This window comes from Gavialis gangeticus, unplaced genomic scaffold (assembly GCF_001723915.1).
Source record: "Gavialis gangeticus isolate Ggan-Ray unplaced genomic scaffold, GavGan_comp1, whole genome shotgun sequence".
Classification (NCBI taxonomy): Eukaryota; Metazoa; Chordata; order Crocodylia; family Gavialidae; genus Gavialis; species Gavialis gangeticus.
In genome coordinates this window covers 70,183,965-70,206,819 of record NW_017729033.1, presented here as the reverse complement: position 1 = coordinate 70,206,819, position 22,855 = coordinate 70,183,965, and the positions used below count along the sequence as shown (strand labels likewise).

The 22,855-nt window shown below is 41.9% G+C and overlaps 1 protein-coding gene across 2 annotated transcripts in view; it reads left to right on the top strand.

The window, feature by feature from the left end:
- Nucleotides 1–22,855, top strand: part of USP46 (ubiquitin specific peptidase 46) — a 47,480-nt gene that overhangs the window by 5,987 nt on the left and 18,638 nt on the right. For both annotated transcript variants that reach the window (XM_019526441.1, XM_019526440.1), the window contains 3 exons: nt 18,542–18,622; nt 19,243–19,456; nt 20,759–20,988. In XM_019526441.1, coding sequence (XP_019381986.1) covers nt 18,542–18,622; nt 19,243–19,456; nt 20,759–20,988 — 525 coding nt within the window. The remainder of the gene's footprint in view (nt 1–18,541; nt 18,623–19,242; nt 19,457–20,758; nt 20,989–22,855) is intronic.

Genomic DNA, 22,855 nt, shown 5'->3' with positions numbered 1-22,855 from the left:
AGCATTTGATCTTATTCATATTTTATCAGTATTAAATACACATTGCGATCTTCATTGGGAAGTAAGACTGCTAGAATGAAATGGTAACTTACTGAAATTCTTGGCAGTTTATTTCTTTGATGATCTTCTGATTTAGGCTAGGGCTTGGAGCTAAATGCATGTTGCAGTTTGAGCGTAAAGAATATTACTGTTGAGTGTATGAACACTTTCTGATCTTTTTAAAAATTATTTTATATTACTGTATATAGAGAACAAATAAGGAATTTTAGGACCAGTTGTCCTCTGAACAAGGGGAAAAAAAAACACCTTTTAGTGTTTTACTGATACAAACACGTTAATATCCCCTTTCAATGAAGTTTGAAATAGTTTGATCACTGTTGCAAGATAATCTGTGCCAGTTTAATCAACATCACAGTGTTAACATAATTAAATGTTATGATCTTTGATTCAATGCATCACATCTCATATATTGTAGTGGAAGCAGTTATTTGATAATCCTGTAAGATGTATAGATATCATTTGAATAAAAATTACACTATTAAAGAACAAGTTAATTTGGTTGTGTTTCACAGTTATACTGTTGCCAACTTCTCTTCCGATTTTACCATAAGGCTCATAATTATTGGTGTTTTTCTTGTAACCTCAGGTCCAGGAATTTTGTGAATACATGAAAATCTTAGCTTTCACTCTTCATAAAAAGTGCTTAGCCTTCCTATTTGTGGAGGAGAGCTGGAAAATACAAAAGGCTCCAAATCCACAAGTCAAATAAAAAAGAACCCAACATTTATTTTGAGGGCCCAACTACAGATTCTTTTAAATGAAGGGCCACAGAAGCAGATTTAAAGCCTGTCAGAATCTGGAAATGTAGATTTCTATTTCTATAAAGATTAGGGCACTTTTACAGGTGTTCCAAGAGTGGGTGGGGCCTGCTCTGAGAGCCGTTCTAATTAAAGCACCGCAGCATCTCATGTATCAGCATCCCCATGGTTCAAGATGAAGGTGGGAGCACTTGAACTAAAGCTCATTTGATGAGTTTTAGTTCAAGTGCCCCCACTTCCATTTTGAAGTGCAGGGATGGTGATACATGAGACGCAGGAGGCTGCTGGAGCATGGTAATTGCCATGCTCCGGCAGACTCAATTAATTAGTGCATCCGAGCAGCCTCCACGCTTGTGTACAGGCACCCTATGTGCCCAATTTTTCTTCTTGCAGCACTACTGTACTTGAATTTAGTACTATAAGCTTAAGCTGGTATGGGAACATACCGGTATGTATGGTCTGTTAATATTATAGAACAAAGTATATCTTAATATTATAGAATATGTTAATATTCTTAACAACACTTGATTTTTGGAAATTTCTACTTACAAGGAAAACTGCCAGGCAGCATATCACATGTCCAGGCAATAAACTAACTGTAGGTGCATCTACATGTGCAACTAGCATGCAGTAATAAACTCCGGTACAGTTTGTGCTATAGTTTATTGCTCCCAGGCGCTGCATTTACATGTGTGCCCAGGACCATAGCGCACTGAACTGGGGCAGGACAGCCCCAGTTGGCAGGAGCTCCAGGGGGTCAGCCTCCCAGTTCAGCATGCTGCAGAGGGCCTGGCTGAGGCACAAAGGTGCTACAGTGTGGGGCTAGCTGGCAGGCAGTCCCCACCCTGTAGCACCCTCATGCCCCAGCCAGCCCTGGTCACTGTCTACGCATGCATTTCGATGCACTAAATAAATCTGCCATAGGACTGTACTATCTTACGAAGTGGAGTTAATTAATGTACTGTGCCCTAATAAGAGCACACATGTAGATAGTGACATATTATTACCGAGTTAATTACTCAGCTCTATAGTAAAGTGCACATGTAGATGCACCTTGTTTGGAGTTATTGATCAGTAGATTTTTTAAAAATATTGTTAACTTTTAAATATAAAAATATAGTTGCAAGCACAGTGTTGGTTCCCATCTTAAAACTGTGGTATCAAGAATGCTTCATTTCTATACTTGTCATTTTTGCATGACTTGTTTCATCTGAGGAACTTTACTTAGCCAGAAGAAATAAAATTATCTTTGATTGTTTTACTACTAATATTATTATTATATGTACATTTAAGGCACTTACCACTATAGTATCTGGATGCTGCTGGAAAAGAAGTGCGACTGTCTTCTGCTTTCAAAGCTTAAATTATAAAATGTTTCTGGGCATACTCTTTCTATGATGAGGAGGCTGCTGTTCTGATGATGTATGCTGTAGTGTTGGATAGATCCTTAAAAGAAAGGAACTATAATGACTATATAATAACTATAATAACCAACATAGTAATTTTAAATCTTGTAACCAACCTCCAGTCTCTTTTGTGCTACCCGCACTTGGGCTAAATAGGCATATCCGATGACGGAATTTAGCCAGGTGAAAATATTGCATATGGTTTCAAATAAGATTTGGGCGTCACCAGTCCAAGAAGAAAAAGAATGCATCTGGGGGCATAGAAAAAATGTTTGTGTGAAATACTAAGTTGTAGTTTGGCAAATATTCTGAAGCCATTGATGGTATAAAGGACCAAGAGCAACTGAACTAGTACTTTTAAAAGCAGCTAGTAGCTTTGAGTATCCAACTTGTCACATTTTACAAGGGCCTTATTTTTAGGAGATGATCACTTGATTATTTTGAGAAAATCATGCTTCTTAAGGTATATCAGGTTGAGTACTAAGGCACTGCAAATCACTATCCACTTTAAAATGGCTAAAACATCTGTTTCTTGGCAAATATGCAATAAAGGATTTTTACTCACTTTACATGACTGCCTTTGTGCTTATGGCATGCATTCAATAAATGAATTGGTTAGAAAACTGGTGGTTTTATAGGTTCCTTTTCATTAAAATATTTAGCTATTAAAGGGATTGATCTAATGATCTGAATACTTTTAGAGATTAAATTAAACATAATTTAATTATCATTTAAATTAAATGGATTGTCTATTTTGATACATTGTTTGAAATCCCTTTAAGAGCATTATATCATCCTGCTTTTTTAAAAGTTAATATCGTTTCAATATTTGTGATGACCCTTTTGGATTGCGGATAATATTTCTGGTTATGAATTATGGCTCTGAGATGGACAAATTCCTTGTATCTAGCATTCTAAATTCTTCCTCTATAAATGAGAATACAAATAATGAAGCGTCTTGCTTTCTCATTCCTTTTCAAGACCTATAAATAAAACTTTGAAATGAAATAAGTAGATATTATTTTAATGATAAACTAAAAATATGTATTAATTCCAATGAGAGCTCCATTTCTCATTTATTTGTGAGAAATCAAATCACCCTTAGTAAGTGCTTAATTTTAGGCAATTGCATTTTAAATTTTTGGCCTTGTCTTTGACACAGATTTTTTTTTAAAATTATTGTTGCCTCTACTTCCTTCATTTGAACTAGGGAGATAGTTTGGAGGTTGTGAAATAAAAAAGGCTGGTAAGGTTAGAGAATGCTACTGAGGGAAAACAATCCAAGCAACCTATGTTTTAGACTGATTCTAGTCAACTGTCTCCTTTTCAGCATTACTATTTTGTGACTGATACATCATTCTAGAAGAGGAGTGTCAACCTCATTTAATAAACACATGGAATAATTTCAGTCAGTGCCTTCCATAACTTTCTTCTCTATGCCTTTCTACTACAACCAATTTTCCTTCCCTGCTCTGCCTATTGTGATTTTTTTCCCCCCTCTCTCTCTCTTAGGGACACTTACAAGCCTTCCTTTTTCTCCTTCAGTTTCTGTTCCATTATAAGCTGCATATACACATTCAAATAATCTGGGAGAATTCTCCCATATTTGTTCTCCTAGTAGAGATACTTATCCAGAGTTAGGTGTACAGACGTTCAAATGCTGAGGCACTGAAGAGTTCAGAACTTGTGGTGCTGAGACTGTGTACACAGGCTCCTTCTGGCTGTGCATCTCAGCATACACATCTCAGCATGTACATTTCAGACTGCTCCCTTAGTCTGCTTGCTGATGGATGGCAGCAGTGCATAGGGCAGCTCTGGTTGGCTGAACCAGACTGCCCACGATTAACCTGTGTTTTCCTGCAGCTCAGTGTGGGGATAGTGAAGGGGAGTAGAAGAGTCCAGCAAGTGATACAATGTCTCCTGGGGTGGAGATGGAGGGGGTGAAAGGGAATGCTGGAGAATTATGTTTACATATATTAGCACTCTCGCAAGAAACTTTCCTGGGAGTGATTTAACCCTAGTTGTTTCCCAGGTTATTTTTCTCTTGGAGTGGCTACTTTTACTCTGTGATAAATAATGTGAACACTTCTACACTTGTGGTTTCTCCTGGGAGAGCAGCAACTCTTCTAGGAGAAACTGAATTTTGTATGAGGTCTGTAGACAGCAAAACATCTTTTTTTTTTTTTTTCCAGCCTGTGACCCTTCCTCACCCTTTAGGCATTGATGCTAAAAGTTCCATTGCTTGTTAATGGTAAGTGTCCCCTATGAATATACTACATCAAGAAGCAGGAAGGCAGGAAAGGGGAAATGGAATCAGGGAGAGGAAACCACTGAATCCATTTCTGTGGGGCTCAGAGGCAACAAGGTTTTATGGAAAGAACTGGGAAGCCTCTTGAAACATATGGGGCCAAGCCAGAGGTAGTTGCTTAGGAGATAGCTTTGCTGCATATGGTAGTGGACCAGGGAGATTTCTGGTCTCATTTCTTATTCCTCATTCTCTTATTTCCTCCTCTTCAGTTTTCCAAAAGGGTTAATCTCAATTAAACAGGTCAGCTGTAGAGATGGTCAACAGTTTTCCACTGGAACATGTTTTGATCAGACAAGCTGATTCAATGAACTTTATTTTGTTCAAATATTTAATAGGACATAATTGAAACATTTCAGCTTGGTCATTTTGACTTTTTATTTTATAATATATACAATAAAAGTTAAAATGAAACACTTTGACTATCTAAACAAAGCTTTTTTTATGAGATTGACAGGACATTTCTTTGCAGCATCTCACTAAAAAAAATCCAGAGTTTTAAATTTTCATCCAAATTTCGGGTGCAAAAATTTTAAAATATTGAAATTTCTCCTGGGACAAGAATTCTGTTATCAGTTTACTCAGCTGATTTAAGGCTCAATTTGCCTCTGCCTATGCTCAGACAACTATAACAGTTGCTGGCTGTGACAAAAGGAGCCTACTCATGGCTGGTCGCCATACCGGCCTCCCCTCTGTCTAGGGCAGTCTGCCCCGTCTCGCTTGCCACAACTTGTTGGACTAAACCTGATGCAATAAAGCAGGAGGCTGCCCATTTAATAGCCCAATGCCAAGGGGTTTGCATATGGCTCCAGCCTTCCCTTACTGTGTCCCATGCCTCACAGATGGCATCCATATGTTACAGCACCGGTCCAGGGCCAGGCTAAACTCTGCCCCTTGTTGGGCCTCTAGCATTCTACTCTTGCACTCCCCCCCCTCTCACAGAGCCTCTTTCATATTGCCCCTCCCCGGGCCACTCTCAACCCACCCTACTCCGTGACTCTATGATCTTCAGGCTTCCCTGCTTACTCTCTGGCTGGTCCACACACAGCCCTTCAGGCGCCACCATGCACTCTACTCTACATGGCCACCAGCCTTATGCCTCATGCTGGGCTGAACTCAGCGACTAGCATCTCTCTGAGCCACTTCTATCCGTTTCACTGGGGCCTTGGGGTCTTACACCCCATGGACTGAGGTGCCTCTCTCTAGGTATGCCTGGTCCCAGTCTGCTGTACTATAAGGTGCCCTTACCCCACTTCATTGGAGTGGCAAATGGCCTGGCATTTCTGGGAAACTGCCCCACTGCAGGCAGTCCCACCAGGCCATCTTTCCGCAGCAGGGTATAGTTTTCAGTCATACCCAGGCCCAGGAGCATCCCCATAGCTCCTTCCCTTACCTCCAAGGTGTTCCTGAGCAGCTGGTCAGTCAGGTGGTGTCTTTCCAGCTGCCAGCAGCAGACTGCTGCCTCAGCCCTGAGGACCTGGATCTAAAGTGGAGGCTGCTCATCCCCCTCTTCCAATCCCGAGACCCTCCTGCAGTCATGTGACCAGCTCGTCACTCCAGCTCACACCTGCTGGCTGTCCTGATGCCTGCTCTGGCCCTTAAAGTGACAGGCACCCAAAGGTGCTTTGTCACACTGGCCAGTAACTGATGAAAGTAGTTTCTTGCTGAGTAGAGGCAAGAGCTAAGTTTGGAGACAGTGCTATTTTGTGTGTCTGTCAAAAGGAACCGCTTATGTTTGATGCCAAGTGGTTTTCTTCTCTTCATGACCCTTCTTATATACCATTGTGCCCTCTCCCCCTAATTACATTGCATTGTCCTTTGCTGGCCTGGCTGATCTGCCTCACAGAGAGCTAGGTCAGTCTTTCTTTTTTCTTCCACCCCATATGCTACCTCTTACAAAATTCTGGGACACAGGCTTTCTGGCCTGAAGCCATTTCTATTTTTACTCTAATTTCTCTTTTAGTGGCTCTAGTGTCGCTCTGACTTTGCTTTAAGTTTTCAGTTTCTTCCCCCAGGAAATGTCTCTATTTCTAGCATGTTTCTTTTGCTTTCCCTGAGTACTAAAACAAAAATATTGTTTAATTTCCAGCCACAGCTGATCTTTAGTTCTGAGCGGACCCATGGTTTTCTTTCACTGACCTCTGGTCTTTATATATTTGTTAAATTTTTGTTTTCATAGTTCATTTTTATATATGCCTTTCTAATCATTTTTTAAAATTTTCCTTTTCCCATCTTATGCCCTGCAGTCCTGTTTTTACTCCTCATTTTCTCTTATATTGGTGCCTGGTCATTCATACTTTGATAACAGTTCTACTGTATTAATTTCTCAGAAGAATGTCTATTTTGGGGGTCCTCTGTAGTTAGCTTTGGGATACTTTTAGTTTTTTGCTTGGATTGGCTTCAGTGGAACTGCATATATACTTACAACTAAGCATGTACATGTTTGTAGCATTAGGGCCTAAAGAGGCATTGGTCTTTCTGATAGTTCTGTCTCACAGTAAAATCATGTCTTATATGCAGTATGAGAGAACAGACATTTTTCTAGCTTTTATTGAATATAGGCAGTCCTTGGACTTAAGACACAATTGGTTCCTGAAAACCACGTCTTTAGTTGAAACATTGTAACTTGGAGACAGTTTTATCATAAGAAACAATGTTATAAATGGGGGATTGGTTCCTGAACCAAGGCCTGATACCCTATTTTCATCAACAGTACTCACAGATGAGTGATATAGCTACGTTAATGTATTTATATTGTAAATAGTAATCATGTTTATTTGGAAGGACTTCTTTGAGGTGACTTTGCTGGACTTATTGAAGGGCTCTTGGTTGGACTTTTTGAAGGGTCCTTGGCTGGAGTCTTCTCAAGAGTCTTGGATGCAGGTATTTCTGGAATCTTGTCTGCTTTCTTAAAGAAAGTGTCCAAGGAAGTTTGGACAGATGGTCTCCAGTGAGATGGGTGACATAACGAACTTGTTCGCTGGCATGGTGTCACATTGCATCAAGTGCTATAAAGTCAAAACTGATGTCAGAAAGTTGAAACAGGGTGTCAATTTATAAACGTGTAAGTGCAAAACTAAGTCGAGGACTGCCTGTATCCATGTTCTGTTTAACTAAAGTGCATTGGCTTAGATTTTCCAAACAGCTACTTTGTAATTATATTCTTTAATAGAATTTTTTTTGTCGTGACTGGTCAATTATATCTTTTCTTGATCATTAATCAGACATGAATCTTGCAAAGTCTTCTAATCTATCCTTTGTCATTTAAGTTAAGGGAACCTTTGAATATATTTCTTTCAGTGGAATTCAGTTCTTAATATTGTTTTTGAGAGTCCTGATTAATTATATAGTTCTCACCTAGACTGCACCATCCAATGGCAGCAGACAAGCCTTGAAGGTAGCAGACACATTGTTCTATCAAAGGGCATACACGTAATTTTATAATTAGACAGTATTACACAAAAGACTGGAGGGTAGGATCTCCTTACTATGCAGTCTCTGGGTAGTTTACCCATAGACTGTCCTCTTGGCAATAATGCTCAACTGTCCTGTCTGTTGAACATTCCCATGTGGTTAGCACTGCTAACATGGTCACTTCCTTTTCAGGTTCTACTTGTTAACAATATCAAGATTCCTTTTGTTAGATGCGAATGAAATAGAAGAAACTTGAGCCAACCCCTTCCACCAGGTCCTAGTTCAGGAGCCTAAATAGCTATGAGGATTGCCCAGTAGGCCATACTTCTCTCACAGCTCTACAGAATCCCCTGGATCACTTCCTATCTCAGTCCTCTGCATTCCTTAGACCAGTGGTTCTAAACCTTCACTGGGACCTGTTAGCATAACTATCAGCTTGCTGTGACCCACGCTCTCAGTCCCCAACCCACAGAGTCTCTCTCTCTCTCTCTCTCTCTACCTCCCTTTCTCCCCCCACCCTTCTCTCCATCTGCTGCATCTGGCCCCCTCCCTCCCTCCTTTTCCTGCTGCTTTAGCTACCCTGCTGCATGCTCATCACAACCCCCTCGCTATGTGCCAGCCCTATGCAGCCCTGCAGCATTTCCCTTAGCCCTCCCCACAACCCTTTAAAACCTTTTTGCAACCCACTTTTGGGATGTGAGCCACAGATTGAGAAACACTGCTTTAGACCACTCAGTCCCAGTTATTCCTCTGTTCCCACTGGGAGCTATCTAGTACTGCTTCCTGTGCTAGGAGCTCCTGCATCCACAACCAGAATTGACTCTTGTGGCCTGGCTGTCTCACTCTTATAGTCCTTAGGGGACTGAGCTGGAAGAGGTGTAGATTAAAGAACCCTCTGTCAAAGCTGCAGTGGTGCTTCTCTGTGCACCTTCATAATGGGGATAGCCAACTGCATTATAGGGCTATAATAGATAAAGTGAAGACTATGATTAAATAAGATGAAGCAAAACAACTTCAGCAAACAGGGACAGCAAACGGCAGTTTGCAAGCAGTTCACAAGGCAGTTCTCAGATTAGTTGGCTACTCTGCTCTTAGAAGGGGAACCTTTAAGGTAAACTCTTTCTTTTAATTAAAAATAGCTAACCCACATATATTTAATGTAAGTAGCTAAAATTCAGGAGTTAGACCAATACTTAAGTACCTTGCTTAACCAGAGTCCTGAGCAAGGGGAAGTTTGCTAGGGAGTTTGCCTGAAAATTCTCACCTTTCTTCACTGTAAACTTGATGAGAGGAAGCAGGGAAAAAGGAACCTTTCAGGACCAAGGAGCAGCGAACAGACCAGCTTACAGGGGATTTTGCTAGGGAGGATCTGCTTGGAAGAGGGACAGGAAGAGGGATGCAGTGTATGAAGAGACCCAGAGAAATGGCTGGATGATGTTGTAATGCAAGAGCCACTGTCACTGTCAACTCTTCCTGTGCTTGCACCTGTGAGGTGTCTTTCCAGTCAGGATCACTAACCATCAAGGCTTCCACCAAGGTCCTGGTTAGGCACTGTGGAGAACTGCGGCTTTCAGATTCCTTCCAGTGATGGCCAGATGGTGGAGTGCTGCAGTGCTTCCTGGTAATATCCCTCAGGGAGCAGGCAAGAAACCTACAGGAGGAGATGGCAAGGCTTCAAAGTATCCTGTGCCATCCTTCATAGATTGGATGCCGAAACAGACCTCTAGGACTGTGGAGGAAGGATTGCCAAAGGCAGTGCTAGAGAAGGAAGAGGACATGGACTCCCAGGAAGGTGGAAGCTGGAAGCTTGTGACCTCTGGCAGCAAGCAGAAGTATTTCTCTCCATGTGTAGTAGTTTGCTTGGAGAACAGATATGGAGCCCTAACAACAAAGGAAGAGAAGCAGGTTGGAAGGATCAAGAGCACTGCTACCAAGGGGAAGTGTTAGGTGGTGGTGGTTGGAGACTGTCTTCTGTGGGGGATGGAGGCATCCATCTGCCGGCCTGACCTGTTGTCTTGGGAGGTCTGCTGCTTGCCTGGAACCCAGATCGGAGATGTCACAGAGGGATTACAGAAACTTATCCAGCCCTCTGACTGTTACCTCATGCTTCTCATCCATGTGGGCACTAATGATACTGCCAAGGGAGACCTTGAGAAGATTAGAAATGACTACAGGGCTGTGGGTGAAAGAGTGAAGGGGACTGGGGCTCAGGTGATGTTCTTGATCCTTCCAGTCAGGAGAAGGGCCCAGGCACAAGCAGACACATCCTGCAGATCAATGCATGTAGTACAGATGTTGTCACCAGCAGGGCTTTGGCTTCTTCAACTCTGGGATATTGTTCCAAGAAGAAGGATTGCTTGGAAGAGACAAGATCCATCTGATGAAGAGAGGGAAGAGCATCTTTGCAGACAGGCTTGCTAACCTAGTGAGGAGGACTTGAAACTGGTTCACCAGGGGATGGAAACCAAAGCCCTAAGGTAAATGGAGAAGCGGGTGACCTGAAGGAAGCACAAACAGGAGGGGGCAATAAGGGAGGCATTTTCTTTTTTCCTGAGACAGTAGGGCAATTGGCTAGTTCCCTCAAGTGTTTCCACATGAATGCATGGAGCCTGGAAAACAAGTGGGAAGAATTGGGAGTCTTTGCACAGTCCTGAACTATGACATGAGTGGAATAACAGAGAGTTGGTGGGATAGTTTGCATGACTAGAGTACTGTCATGGATGGGTACAAACTGTTTGGGAATGACAGACAGGGGAAAAGAGGGGGAGGAGTTGCTCTTTATATAAAAGAGCTGTATGGTTGCTCAGAGCTCCAGTATGAAACTGGACAGTATGAAACCCTGCTGAAAGTCTCTGGGCTAGGATCAAAAGGGAGAGCAACAATGGTGATGTTGTGATAGGTGTTGGCTGAATTTTGGGTTTAGACCTATTTACTCTTCAGTATACATATATGTAGGTAATGTGTTGTTATTTACTACTGAAATATCACTATATGCTACCTGACAGAACATATATGCATGTATAAGTAATATATATTGCTTGACATAAGTATGTCAAGTACTTGTTAAAGGATAGTATTTAGGAAGGCCCAGAAGAATGAGATCACTGACAATGGAAAGTTTCCTCATGAAAACCTGACAGGAGTGATTCCAAAGATAAGGAGGATGCAGATGGAGGGAGTATCTTTCCCAGACAGTAATGGGCCCCAGATGGAACTTCTCATGCATTCCAGCTGAGATAAAGGTGCAGCTAGACATGACAATGTTGTTTTGCTGGCACTTTGTCTGAATAACAAGTTCAGCACGTTTGAACAGTGCCCTTATTGGCTGACAAGGTGCATCAGACTTAACACATCAATGATCGAACACCAGTGCGAGACAAATGGCATGAATTAAGGGTATAAACTTGGAGTGGAAAACAAAGGGTGTGTGCTCTCTCTCCTTCTGGCATTAGCCTGCATTTGAGATCATCAAAGACAGCAGATCTGTAGATTGGCAATCAGCATACTGGCCAGGCATCTGCCTCCTGCAAGCATTCCTAGAAGCCCAGTGTGTGGTGAGAGCCTTGCTTGTTAATCATCACATGCTGCTACTATGAATCAATAAAACCCCCCTGCAATTGAATGGATGAGTCATGTTTGGTCTTTGGTTGCGCCTGATCCTGAACAGAGGCTGGTGATTTTTAAAATATGAGCCAACAGCAGGGGTCTGCTATAGACCACCAGACTAGGAGGATGAGAGTTCTCATGGGGGACTTCAATCACCTTGACATCTGCTGGGAGGGCAATACAGTAGTGCACAGGCAATCCAGGAAGTTTTTGGAAAGTGTTGGGGACAACTTCCTGGTGCAGGTGTTGGAGAAGCTAGCTAGGGGCCATGTTCTTCTTGACCTGCTGCTCAAAAACAGGGGGATGTAGTAGCGGATCGCAACTTGGGTAGCAGCAACCACAAGTTGATTTGAGTTCAGGATCCTGAGGAAAGGAAGGATGGAGAAAAACAGAGTAAGGACCCTGGATTCTGGAAAAGCAGACTTTGACTCACTCGGGGAACTGATGGGCAGGGTGCTCTGGGAGGCCAGTCTGAGGGGGAAAGGAGCCCAGGAAAGCTGGTTGTATTTTATAGAAACCTTACTGAGGGCACAGGAATGAACCATCCCAACACGCAGGAAAACTAGCAAGTATGGCAGAAGACCAGCTTGGCTTAGCAGGGAACTCTCCATTGAGCTAAAACATAAAGAGGAAACTTACAAGAAGTAGAAACTTGGACATATGACTAGGGAGAAATATAAAAGGATTGCTCAGGCATGCAGGAATAAAATCAGGAAAGCCAAAGCACAATTGGATTTGCAGTTAGCAACGAATGTAAAGGGAAAAGAAGGACAAGGAAGGTTTCTACAAGTATGTCAGGAACAAAAGGAAGATCAGGGAAAGTGTAGGTCCTTTGCTAAATGTGGGAGACAACCTAGTGACAGATGATGCAGAAAAGGCAGAAGTACTTAATGCCTTTTTCACCTCAGTCTTCACAAGAAAGGTCAGATCTCAGACTACTGCACCTGGCAGCACAGTTTGGAGAGGAGGTGAATAGCCAACAGTGGTGAAAAAGCAGGTTAGGAACTATTTAGAAAGCTGGACATACGCAAGTCCATGGGGTTGGACGTGATGCACCTGAGAGCGTTGAGGGAGTTGGCCACTGTGATTGCAGAGCCATTGGCCATCATCCTTGAAAATTCATGGTAATTGGGAGAGGTCCTGGATGACTGGAAAAAGGCAAGTCTAGTGTCCTTCTTTAAGAAAGGGGAAGAGCAGGATCCATGGAACTACAGACCGGTCGGCCTCACCATAGTCCCTGGAAAATCATGGAGCAAGTATTCCATATTTAAGCACTTGGAGGAGAAGATGGTTAGGAATAGTCAGCATGGATTCACCAAGGGCAAGTCATACCTGACCAACCTGATTTCCTTCTGTGATTAAATGACTGGCTTTGTGGATGCAGGGAGAACAGTGAACATGACTTTTGCAAGGCTTTTGATACAGTCTCCTACAACATTCTTGCAGGCAAGCTAAGGAAGTATGGGTTAGATAAATGTAAGGTGGATAGAAACCTGGGTGGATCATGGGGCTCTGAGGGTGGTATCAATGGCTCAATGTCTAGCTGGCAGCCAGTATCAAGTGGAAAGCTCCAGGGTTTGGTCCTGGGGCTGGTTTTGTTCAATATCTTCATCAATGACCTGGATGATGGAATGGAGTGAACTCTCAGCATATTTGCTGACACCAAGCTGGGGGCAGTAGTCGATATGCTGGAGGGTAGGGTTAGGATTCAGAGACCTCAACAAATTGGAGGACTGGAACAAAAGAAATCTCATGAGGTTCAATAAGGACAAGTGCAGAGTCCTGCAATTAGGACAGAACAGTGCCATGCCAGTACTGCTACAAACTGGCTAAGCAGCAGCTCTGCAGAAAAGGACCCGTTACAGTGGACAATAAGCTAGATATGATTTAAAAGTGTTCCCGTGTTGCGAAGAAAGCTAACGGCATACCGGGAAGCATTAGTAGGAGCATTGCCAGCAGATTGAAGGAAATGATTATTCCCTTTTATTCAGCACTGGTGAGAACACATCTGGAATACTGTGTTCAGTTTTGGACCCTCCCCACTGCAGAAAGGATGTGGAAGAATTGGAGAAAGTCCAGCAGAGGGCACCAAAAATGGTTAGGGGGCCGGGGCACATAACTTCTGAAGACAGGCTCATGGAACTGAGAAGACTGAGGGGGGATTTAATAGTAGCCTTCAACTACTTAAAGGGTGGTTCCAAAGAGGATGGAGCTAGACTGTTCTCAGTGGTGGCAGATGGCAGAACAAGGAGCAACAGTCTCAAGTTGCAGCAAGAGAAGTTTAGGTTAGATATTAGGAGGAACTGGCTCACTAGGAGGATAGTAAAGCACTGGAGCAGGTTACCCAGAGTGGTGGTGGAATCTCCATCCTTGGAGGTTTTTAAGATCTAGCTAGACAAAGTCTTGGCTGGGATAATCTAGTTGGGGATGGTTCTGCTTTGAGCAGGAGGTTGAACTAGATGACCTCCTGAGGTTCCTTCCAATCCTCATTTTCTATGATTCTATTAAAAGTTTATATAGCCCTTAAAAGTATTCTAGGTATTTGCAGACAAAGAAAATATTCTCTAAACCCCAAAGTTTATAATCTAATCTTATTTAATCACAGTAATGTATTATGAAATTTTATCAGGGTAGTTTGTGCATACACAAAACCAAATTAGGGGTTTAATTTCATTATTTCAATAATAGATTTAAGAATGCATAGTAGTCAGTCTGCTGTTATTTTGTTTTACATGGTCGGCAAGTACAAAAATCAAGTAAAACTTTTAACTATGTTATCAGAATTTGTAGTTGAAATTAACTTCAGCAAACTCAATCATATCAGAGCCATAGGCAAAACAGGAGAAAAAGTTCCTCATTGGGTAAGTTTGAATCAAAAGCACCCTCAGCAGGAACGATTGCATTGCAGAAGTCCTGGCTTAACTGAGACTGACACAAACTTGGCAAAAGGCCCAAGCTATGTCTTTTCTTTGCCTTTTAATAATCAGCACATTTTAAAAATATTTAAGGTGAAACCGGTACTCTATTGAAGCCAGTGGCAAAACTTATGTTAACTTCAATGGGACTAGGCTTAATCTAGAGTGCAAACTATATGGACAGTTGCTACGCTTGACCAATTCTTTCTGTCAAGAGTTCTGACTACTGTAACACCTTTATCATACTTCCTCCTTTTTTTGTCTTCTTTTTCTTCTTTTTTTAAAGTCTTGAACCTAGCTAACCTCAGCCATAAGGGAATTACCATTGCAAAAGCCTGGACTTCTGTCAGGCCATGTAGGGTCTCCTTACAGCATGAGCTTTCCATTGCTGCTTTGACTGGAACTGAATTGCTATTAACATTAGCAGGACTTTTCTCCAAAACTCCTAGTAAAGACACAACACAGACCATTTTAATTACATAAAAATGTTAAACACCATATTAACCAATTTATTAATAATGACATACCCACCCTCCATGTAGGGTGAGTTATACAAATGAAATGCTACTCTTTAAGACCACAGCTGAGGCCTTTTGACATTTTTAGTTCTAAGAAACTTACTGCAAAAACTAAAAAAAATTATCTGACTCATCTTGTGACAGGAAGGCTGATTTTCATGGCAGTCACATGCAGGAGAATGTTACATCTTCTGTTGGTCAATCAGATGAATGTAAATTGCTAACTTTCTTTCTTTGAACCTTTATAGCTGTGATTAGATCTGAATACTATAGAAGTAATTTACCAAGATGAATACAGTTTGGTTCAGAACATTAAACTCCCATACAGAATCATAGAAAATGAGGGTTGGAAGGGACCTCAGGAGGTCATCTAGTCCACCCCCCTGCTCAAAGCAGGGCCATCCCCAACTAGATCATCTCAGCCAGAGCTTTGTCTAGTTGGGTCTTAAAAACCTCGAAAGATGGAGAGAGAACAGTCTAGTTCCATTCTCTTTGGAACTACCCTTTAAGTAGTTGATGACCTAAAACTGCACCCTGCCAGGAGTGGGTGGTCTGGTGGGGCTCTCAGTGGTGCGGGAGCCTCCAAGAAATGCCAGGCCAGTTACCTCCCCAGTGAAAGGTGGGTCGGGGCACCTTAGCCCCTAGCCCCCACGGCTGGGTGGGTTACCCCTTTGTTTGGAGGGTCCAGAGGGTGAACCCACGGAGAATAAGAAAAGGGTCATAGACTCAGGCCTGTCTGAGTTTCCCCTGACTGGCCCATGCTGGGGCTAGGACCAGAAGGGTCGAAGGGCCAGGGGCACACCACGAGGGACGCCCAAGAACTGAGGGCCTGGGGTCCCGACTGGCTTGGAGATGGGCCAGGGCTAGTAGCCGAAGGTCCCGGTGGGGGGATCACACCCGAAGGGGAACCAGTTCAGGGAGCTATGCACGCCCGGTATGATGGTGGAAAAGGCGGCCTGAAAGGGATGAATCCAGGTGGGGTCCAATAGTAGGATTCTGGGGCCCATAGTGGGGGCCAGTGATTATGTGAACATCGAGATGCCGTCTGCGAGGCTTGAGCTGTGGTGTAGGGGAGGAATGGAGCCGCAGATAGTGCCCCCTGGCATCGGGGCAGAAAATGGGCAGCCTCCTGCTTAATTACATTTAACTAATTAACATCAAGGTGTGGTGGGAGAGAACGTGGGCAGCTAGTTCAGGAACAGGTGGGTGGGCCATGGCTGGATCAGCCCTGAGTAGGCCCCCTGTTACAGTCCACAGTCTGGTTATGTGAACTGGAGAACTGAGCCTTGTGTGGCTTGCAGAAAATGAAGGATCTTGTTTTCAGATGGCATGTCCAGGAATTAGCAACAGTATTTAAACACATACTTGTAGTTCGGAAATTATGTGCATGTGTAATGAGGAGGGGTGATCTAATAAGAGGTATGAGATGTTAAGTACATGAAGCTTTATGGAAGCTACTGACTCCAAATAAGTTGTCTTTTAAAGCCTGAAAAGTCTCCAATAGCAGTTGTGCCAGTTTTCATTTAGCTGATTCAACTCACTTAGATACAACTTTCAGTGTGTGACAGCAGATGATAATCCAGTAGGGCAAAACTGATGATAATCCAGTATGGCAAAAATGTGATGCCTATCTTCAAGAAAGGTGCAAAACTGGTGGCAGAAGAAGTAAGAAAAATTAGATTAGATTTATGGGGGTGGGGGGAATAGCCTCAAAACCACTGAATCCTATAACCAACAGGCTTGAAGGTTTTGGCTCGGGTGCTCCTATTGCCAAGGATGTTTGTTTTAAACAAATCTTGGAACACCATAGAGCACTGGAAGAGAAGTAATATTGTGCAAATATTTTTAAAGGATAAGAGGAAAGCCTGAGTACATATAGCCAGGTTAGCCTGACATTGACCCTTTGCAAAAGTATGGAAAACCTTCTTTGGAATGCAGTCAGTAAGGAATTAAAGAATGATCACATAATTAATGCCAATCAACTTAATTTCATGACAAACAGATCTGTCAACCAATCTTAATATACAGCTTGTTTGATAGAAGTAACGGATATACTGTGTCTTAACACACTATAAGAATTTGGCTAATAACAGCATATGAAACTGATAAAGCTAATTGATAGATCCAAAACAGGGCTGGGCAATTCTTTTGGAAGGAGGGCCGCTTACTGAGTTTTGGCAAGCTATTGAGGGCCAGGTGACAGGCAGCCAAGGGCACATAAATATTAATTTTCTAAATTTTTTAGGGGCTCCATGGGCTGGATAGAATGGCCTGATCCAAAAAGTAATTGTGAAGGAAAAGTTATCATCCAGTGAGGGCAGGCTTAGTGGGCACCCACAGAAATCTATTCTTGGCTCAGGGCTTTTGCAAATCATTTCAGTTATCTAAAATCATTTCAGTTATCTAGTAAAAATTTTCAGGTGAAAGAAATTGGTAGATTGGTAACTAATGCTAAGATTGGTAACTAATGCTAACTAATGCTAAGATTGGTAACTAATGCTAAGAACAGTTAAGCATTACAGAACAATACCATTATATGTGGCATAGTGAGACCAGAGTTGGAAAACTGCATCCAGTACTGATGCCCACAATTTACTAAGGATGCTGACAAATTGGAAAGGCTTCAGAAAAGCACTACAATAATTATTAGAAAATGTGCTTCACACCTACAGAATAAGGTTGAAAGATAAGGTTGAAAAGACTGGATCACAGCCTGTATCTGCACATGGGTAGAACACTTCTTATAAGGATGCTGAATGTAGAAGGCAAATCATAAACAGATCCAGTGACTGGAATCTGCAGCCAGACAAATTCAACTTTGAAATAAGTTCCAGATTTTTAAAACTGAAAGCAGTTAACAACTAGAACAACTTACCTAGGGATTTGGTGGATTCTCCAGCCTCTGATCTTTTCAGATCAAGACCATCTGTTTTTTGTAAAGATATGCTGCAGTTCAGCCAGAAGTAATGGGTTTGATGCAGGGTTCATGGGATGGAATGTGATGATCTGTGTTATGCAGAAGGTCGGATGACATAATTTAATGGTCCCTTCTGTTCTTAAATATTGGAATTTTTGTTTTATTTTTCTTATTTAATACAGCTAAGAAAGAAGCTGGGCTTTTTTATGGTAGATTAATTGGTAAGGATAGCAGGGAACCTCTTGTTCATCAGTTGCAACTCCCTACATCAGAGAGGAGGGGTGATGCACTCTGCTTCTTATTTACTTACTTTACTCAACTTGAAAATAACTAAAGGAAATTGCTTCTTCTGCATCTCCCTGAGTTCTGTGAATTTCTGTATGCATGGCAGTTCTGATGGTGGACCACTATCCAATTCACCTCACATCAACCGTTGCTGAGTTATCTAGCTCAGTTAAGCCAGACCTAAGATTTTCAGATATTCTTGTTAACCTAAGCCCCTGTTCATCCTTAAGACCTCTTTTAGCTTGATTAATCACTTTCATGGGAAGAGATGATGTTTCTTTTTTATTAGTCTATACTTTTATTTTGAAAATTTCAATTTGAAATGGAGAATAATTGTCTTTTTTCTCTCTCTTTTAGGGCACCAATGCCTCTGCTCTGGAAAAAGACATTGGCCCAGAGCAGTTCCCAATCAATGAACATTACTTTGGATTGGTCAATGTAAGTACCATTTCAGTAAGGTGAACCACGTACTGTTTTACAGTGAACGATAGTTTTGAGGACCATAGAGACTTTTGTTGTTTTGATGCAGTTTTAATTTCATATACTTCCTTTTTAACACTGCTGTGGGGTTCAGTTTGTTCCAGGGAGGATTTTGGCTAGCATACTTAAAGTGAGTTGTAGCTGTGTCAAATACTTAAGACCAGTTACAATTCTGAAGACCAGACCATTCCAAAAGTTGTTTTTTAACAGCCTAACGAATACATAAATGAGACTCAAGCAAGTACTGTTTGCATCAGTATCAGTGGGAATTTATTATTGATTTGGGGCCCCTTGAGAACATACTAGTTTATGGGAATGACTACCAAAGAGATTTCTAGTGCACTTAATACTTTAAAATATTCTTTACATTTTAAGCTTTCATTTTCAGTCCTAGTCAGATAAATAAGTCACATTTATACTTTGTTTTTCCTGAGTAGCTGTCAGTACAGGGTGTGGGACCCATATCGATAGCTGTGTGGTCATTAGGGTGGTCTGCTACAAGGGACACAATCAAGTAACTAACTAGATTATGTTCCACTGCACAAGGATTAAGGTTTTTTTTGCTTTTACTTTGGCAGTTTGGGAACACCTGCTACTGTAACTCCGTGCTGCAGGCATTGTATTTTTGCCGGCCATTTCGGGAGAATGTGCTGGCATACAAAGCCCAACAGAAAAAGAAGGAAAATCTCTTGACTTGCCTGGCAGACCTTTTCCACAGTATTGCCACTCAGAAGAAGAAAGTTGGAGTGATTCCACCAAAAAAGTTCATTTCAAGGTTACGAAAGGAGAATGGTGAGTGAAACTTTTTAGTTTCATGTAATAGGTGAAATTGGTGAAAAGAATCACCAGTGTGGCTAAATTAATCAAATATTCAGTTAGATGTCTAATAAGCTTTTAGTACTTTCTGCTTCTTAGATATGAATTATTTTGTGTGAATGTGTGTGTATCTACATACTCACAGCATGTATATATGTGCATGTAATATAATATTTGATGACAAATATACCCGGATTTGTAATCTTCCATGGACACATAGTTTGTCTAAGAAGTTTTCAGTACAGTAAGGGCAAGACTGTAGCAATCTAGCATAAGCCATGAGTGGGGAGATAGAGGGACCTGTATCAAGCACCTCTGTGCAGGGGTTTTCTGTCAGGGATCACAGAAAGGGATACTGTGGGGAGGTGGGAAAAGTGTGAAAATTAGGTCTGTGAACACTATTAGTTCAAAACACCACAGGCGTTGGTGGTGTGTGTGTGTGCATCGAGAGAGCTACATCTGCTGCTTCCCCTCATTCCCAGAGTAGTGGCAGTAATCTAGTTTCACTGAGCACTGGGCCTTTTTTGTTGATAAGAGGCAACAGGGTGTACTCCATTTTAAGCAACTGCTCTGTTCAGTGTGTAAGGGCATGTGAGGTTAAGAGTTCTTGATAACACAGTTTAATTCTGCTTAGGAGCCGTATCAGTGTGGGTGGCAGCCCCACAGACAATACAAAGGAAAACTGTCTGTATATCTATAGCTCCATGCCTGATGGACATCCACATGTGCCTTGGTAAGAATGGCATTAAAGGGATAAAAATACAACTATTTGGGGAACTGAAATACCTGCTTCATCAGGAAGAGGAGATGAGGGATATCCAAGCCCCCAGTAGGAAAAAAAGTATTGGTGGACATTCTGCAACTGGATCTTCTTAGACTTTTCTTCAGGGATGCCTCCCACATGTTTCTTGCAAGTGGGGGCAAAGTGGCTTATTGTGTATTGAGTTTTACTGGCGGACAAGAAGATTCAGAAAGTGTCTTCAGGAGCAGTGTACCTCCAAGATTGCAATATGAAAGCAGTACATAAAATAAAAATAGCTGTATTAAATGTTGGTCTCAATCCAGTAACATACTTCATACATACCTAATTTTAAGTGTCTGACTAGTTCTGTTGAAATTGGTAGGGCTACTTATCTGCTTTAGTTCCGTATGTTTTATGTGCCTTGTTGAATTGGTAAGCATATTTGGGAAGAAAATCTGAATTTAGGCATATTCATTTCTGCATGGAAAAAACTATATTTGGAGATGGGCACAATCATACGACTTTGTCTTTTGCAGATCTCTTTGACAACTACATGCAGCAAGATGCACACGAATTTTTAAATTACTTGCTAAACACCATTGCAGACATCCTACAGGAGGAGAAGAAGCAGGAAAAGCAAAACGGAAAATTAAAGAATGGCAACATGAATGAAACTGAAGAGAACAATAAACAAGAACTCACCTGGGTGCATGAGATTTTTCAGGGAACACTGACTAACGAAACTAGATGTTTGAACTGTGAAACCGTAAGCATTGGGGTGGTTGTTCTTACACATTGTTTTTACTCATATAGATAAATATATGTATAAAATACGTGAATCTATTCAGCCACCTGAGAAATGTGAATATTCCTGTATTATCTTTACTTCTTGAAGTGAGTATATTCTTTTCTAAAAGTATATTTTTATAAGCATAACTTGGCTACCCTGTCCCAAACCTTGCAATCATAAATATATATCTATATAGTTAGATACCTCATTAGCTGATCTGGTGTCTCCAGTTATCACCTACCATATTTATAAATAAAACAGATAAGAATGCTGCAGCCGTGGGCAATGAATTTGCCTTGTTATTCCATGAGTTAGGGATAACTGCGTAACTCACAAGTGGCGAAGTGGAGATTAAGTTGTGTTAATTCATCCTAGGAATGTCATTAGCACAGATGAATTGTATTGGGTTATTTTTTTCAGTATTTTAAAGGACGCTTTCAACTTGAAGTCTCATCTGTTTGAAAAATGAGTACAAGGCAGTTTCAGTACCACACCTGATTGTACACCCCTTGCCAGTTTTTTGTGGTTTTTTTAGTCACATTTTCCTATTTTAATAAATTTTGCTCTCTCAGCTACAGTTGTATGTCAGATCCACATAAACAACAGGGGAAAATGAATGCAAGGGGGAACAATGAAAATTGACTATTCATTGGTGCTGTCAAATGTACACAGCACCAAATCTGATCCCTCCCAATCACGAGATAGCACAGTTCTCCACCAAAATCCCACAAAAAGTGGAGAGTAAGTTGCTACTCAGCATGCTCACGGGTTTGTTTAAATTGCTATCTGATGCTCCCAGGGTGCCGTTGCCAGTCACACCACTCCCATCTGTTTTGGCTCTGCACGAAACAAACGTGAAAATGAAATGGTGATGAATGGTGGTCCTCCATCCCCTTCTGCTGCTCTCAACATCTCTGTGTTCAGTTGCCGTCACCACAGCTTTATTTCCAGGTTTGGCATGTACAGAGTAAAAGTAGGTGGGAAGATCATGCTTAAAAACAGCTATCCGGAAGCACTGGGGAAGTAGTGTGGAGATAAGTGGATCAGAATCTGGAAACCAGATTGGAAACATTAGGAAATAATCGGGAAATTAGACTGGAAACATCTGGAAAAAAGCTTATTCTGCTCTAATCTGTTTCACTTATAATAATATAAGTGAGAATCACAAGTTAAAATCCCCCAAAAATAAAAGGTGATTTTTTAAAAAAGTTGACAGTCTCCTTTTAGACTAGTATGGCCAAATCCTACAAGAGCGGAGGGAGGTACTTAGTTGTGTTAATCTGAAGTCAGGTAGAAAGCAAAGTAAATTTGCACCTTAAACTAACTAAATCAAAGCTTTGGTGAACATGAGCTCACTTCATTAGATACTGCAGAACATGTAAATTCATTGCTTACTCAGGCAAGCTCCCACTGGCTGTGCCCAGACAAGTGCAGATGTGCAGTATGTGGCGCGCACAGACGGGTCTGTGGTGACACATGCCACACATGCAGGCATTCCCTGTGTTGCTACCTTGAGCATGAGGGGGTTGGCCCTGGGAGATCCCAGGGTCAAAAAACCCCATGCCTTAAAAAAGCAGGGTGGCGCATGTGGCGGAAGCGCATGCTGCCCAAAACTGGAGCCTGGTCTGCTGGAGCCATGCTCTGGCTGCCAGCCAGGCTCCCAGCTGCAAGAGTGCCAAGGCTGCAGCTCCCCAAGGTAAGTAGCCCAGGTAAGGCCGCTTGGGTCAGCACAGTTGCTGGCCCCAGCTTCTCCTACCCCATCCAAGGTAACCTGCTATGCAGTAGGCCACACATGGCACAGGTATTCCCTGGGGACAGTAGCAATGGCACTTGTCCCTGATGT